Genomic DNA, 3540 nt, shown 5'->3' with positions numbered 1-3540 from the left:
GTGTGTGTGTGTTGTGTGTGTTGTGTGTGTTGTGTGTGTTGTGTGTGTGTGTGTGTTAGGGAATATACACACATGTTCATTCATAAGTATTTGTACTTATGAATGAGGGAAAGGCAGGGAAATAGAGTGAATCTAAGGTGGTAGGAAGTGGGGTTTTCTCTAAGTGGGAGAAACATGATGAAGAACATACAGTGAGTATGGGAAACACACATGCAACATGAACTGCCAGAGAAAGGGGTGATGAAATGGAGTGCAATCAGTTTGTGTTCTACTCCTGACACGACCTGCAAACCCAACAGAGCAGGACTGTGGCAGTGCTCACAGGACAGACCTCCAAGACTGCCTCAGACTGTTGTTTGGCTGAATGAAATGCTTAATAGGGATGCTTTGCCCTCTTGAGTGTGTGCAGGGCTCTGCAGAGCCTTGTCTTCTCTATGGGCTTTCTCCTAACAGGAGACACACTCCCATGTGATCTGCTTCTCCAGGAGCATATCTGTATAAAGAGTGGCATGACAGAATATTTGAGCTCCTGCTCTTTCTAGTGAGCAGGACAGGTATTTTTGCACTGCAGGTGAGGGTGACAGTGGCAGGAAAGAGCACGTGTGCAGGTCTCTTGCCTGTCTGTGGAACAATCAGGGTCACAAGGGTGCCTGAGGGAAGCATGTGTCTCTGATGTGGGGTGAGGTGCAACAGGGAGTGTGACAGGAGAGCAAAGCACTTGCACTAGGTAACAAAATGCAAGAGGATGTGCATGACTATATGAATGAGCACCTGTGACACAGTGGCCAGGTGTGAGGGTGCACAAGGGACAGAAGCTCCTGGAGAAGCAGAGAGGATGCTTGTTAGCTGGAGATTAAGTGCTCTGCAGTGATCAAATGTTATGGTGACACTGGCAAACAGAAGAAAGGTATAGACTCTCAGACTTAGACTCTCAGATTTAAATCCGTTTTAAATTCCTAACAAACCCAGATTCCCCTTTTCTCCACCTCACTGGAGACTTTCCAGAAAACCCAGCTGGGTATCTCTTAAACTTACCCCATCTCCCCACTGATCATCAACTTGTCAGAGGGAAAAGATGACAAAGGACATGATTATTTTTAACCTGTTCACTTCTGTTTTGCATTGCTGCGGGGGAGGTGAGCATCTCACCTCAGTGAACACAGCTGCCTATGTGCCTCCACTTGACACGGAGGCTGTTAGATATGGCTCATGACTACCTACCCTCCCCGTGCTCCTGCTGCCTCTCCACCACAGGATCCCTGGGAACAGGAGCAGGCCCACACCAGTTTTGGTGTTTGACTAATGTGGAAATGGGACTTGTTTCTGGAGAGGTGTCAGCATGCCTACCCATTATGCATTCCATTCACTAGCATATGGCATCTTACCTGACCCCCTAACCCATAGCCCTGCACGAATCCCTGGACAATGCTTGGAAGATATTCAGCCCATACTTCTCTGAAGATGTTTTAATTTGATCCATCTCTTTCCCCAGTGGTTTTTCAGGGTTTCATATAGCAAAAATAATATTTCTTGATGACTGTACTCTAGACCCTCTTAACTTCACAGGTCTTCTCAGGCACCTTCATCCTTCTCCCTCATTGGTGTCCATCTTCTGGATATTTTCAGATATTTTCACACTCTACTCAGCCATAGTTGCTGTTTGACTAATCACTACTAATTCACTTACTGTTTCCACTCACAAGGTCACCTGCTTCATCCCCACAGTCAGGTCTGCATCCTTTCCCTAACACATTTCATGCAAATTACTGACACTCTTCCCGTACTGAGAGGCCTGGATATGAGAAGGATATTTTTAGTGCTGAGCCCTGAACACAGACATGGTAAACTGTTGGCTCCAGGGTGGGGCTAATGTAAATTCTTTCTGGTCTTCTGCTGCAGCCTCCTGATGAAAAGGAAACTCTTCCTCTACAACTTCAAGAACCTGCGCTGGGCCAAGGGCCGACGTGAAACCTACCTCTGCTATGTTGTAAAGCGCCGTGACAGTGCTACATCGTGCTCCCTGGACTTTGGATACCTGCGCAACCAGGTATGGGGAACATCCTGTCATCCTGTTCTTATATCCATACTGAGGTGCACGCAGCTCCAGTTTGCCTGGGGCAAAGGAAGGCTGTGACAGCAATGCAGGCACTGGTTCACGTGTCCACAAGTGTGGGTGCTGTACCAGTACACGCTGTTTGGGGGATGCAGCCTTCAGGTAAACCTCTGCTTTGTGCTACCCACCAAGTGTGTCACGAGGCAAGACATCCATACTCCCTCCTGCTTTACCAGTCTACCTACTTTTCTGCTTAGCTCCCACATATTCCTCTTGTACATCCCTTCACATCAGTGGGCTCCTGTGCTTCTCTAGCCAATCTTCCACTTACGTACCACTGTGCCTTCTCCCCCTGTGCGCTGACCCTCCTAACACATGCCCCCCGCCGTGTTTCTCCTCCCCTCACAGCCCATCCAGCTCACACCTCACCCCTCTTACACCCTTCTCCCTCCCTGCCACCTCACACCTTGCCCCTCTCCCTGTTTCATGAAGATGGGCTGTCACGTGGAGGTGCTCTTCCTGCGCTACATTGCAGCCTGGGACCTGGACCCCGGCCGCTGCTACCGTATCACCTGGTTCACCTCCTGGAGCCCCTGCTATGACTGTGCCCAGCACGTGGCCAACTTCCTGCGCTCCTACCCCAACCTGACCCTCCGCATCTTCACAGCCCGCCTCTACTTCTGTGAGGACCGCAAGGCAGAGCCTGAGGGGCTGAGACGCCTGCACAAGGCAGGAGCACAAATTGCCATCATGACCTTCAAAGGTGAGATGCGCAGGCAAGAAAGAGATGATGGAGGTCTATGGGGGGTTAGGGAGACCCAGGAGGGTGGGAGAAGGCAGGACAAGGAACCACAGAAGATGATGCAGTGTGTGATGATTTAGTGATCCTAGGAGAGGTCAGTGTCCTCTTGAGCACCCCGTAGCTTCCCTTTGCCTTGCACAGATTTCTTCTACTGCTGGAACACATTTGTGGAGAACAGGGAACAGACATTCAAAGGCTGGGAAGGGCTGCATGAAAACTCTGTCCATCTCTCCAGGAAACTTCGACGAATCCTCCTGGTGAGTGCCAATTCTCCTTCTTCTGGTGCCTCTTCCCTCAGCTTATTCCTCTTTTTCTCACTACAGTTCCTCTCAGCTCTTACTGCCCATCCCTGATATTTCATTCATTTATTCGTCTTCATCTTCCATGTCCCTCATGCCTTTTTCCCCAACTTCATTCATCTCTCCTCTCCTCATTCTCTTCCTCTTCTGCCACCTCTCATCCCATCTCCTGCCATTCCTTCTCCATCTTCATAGGTTCCTGCTCACTTGACAACTGACCTAGCACTTATATTTTGTCCTGCAGCCACTGTACGAAGTAGATGATTTACGAGATGCCTTTAAAACTCTGGGACTTTGAAGTAAAAGTCATCAGCAACCAGGAGACTTCACAAACATTTGTTCTTTGATTTCCAACTCTCTCTCTTACAACAAATCTTTCCCTTCTT

At 49.1% G+C, this 3540-nt stretch overlaps 1 protein-coding gene across 1 annotated transcript; it reads left to right on the top strand.

The window, feature by feature from the left end:
• Nucleotides 1-1879: 1879 nt before the first annotated feature.
• Nucleotides 1880-3540, top strand: AICDA (activation induced cytidine deaminase; the record flags this gene model as incomplete). Its single annotated transcript, XM_064641115.1, has 4 exons — nt 1880-2047; nt 2546-2816; nt 2997-3112; nt 3399-3540. Coding segments are annotated over 4 exons (609 nt in total), but the record flags the coding sequence as incomplete, so codon positions are not given.

This window comes from Pseudopipra pipra, chromosome 2 (assembly GCF_036250125.1).
Source record: "Pseudopipra pipra isolate bDixPip1 chromosome 2, bDixPip1.hap1, whole genome shotgun sequence".
Taxonomy (NCBI): domain Eukaryota; kingdom Metazoa; phylum Chordata; class Aves; order Passeriformes; family Pipridae; genus Pseudopipra; species Pseudopipra pipra.
This window is presented reverse-complemented; position numbering and strand designations above follow the sequence as displayed.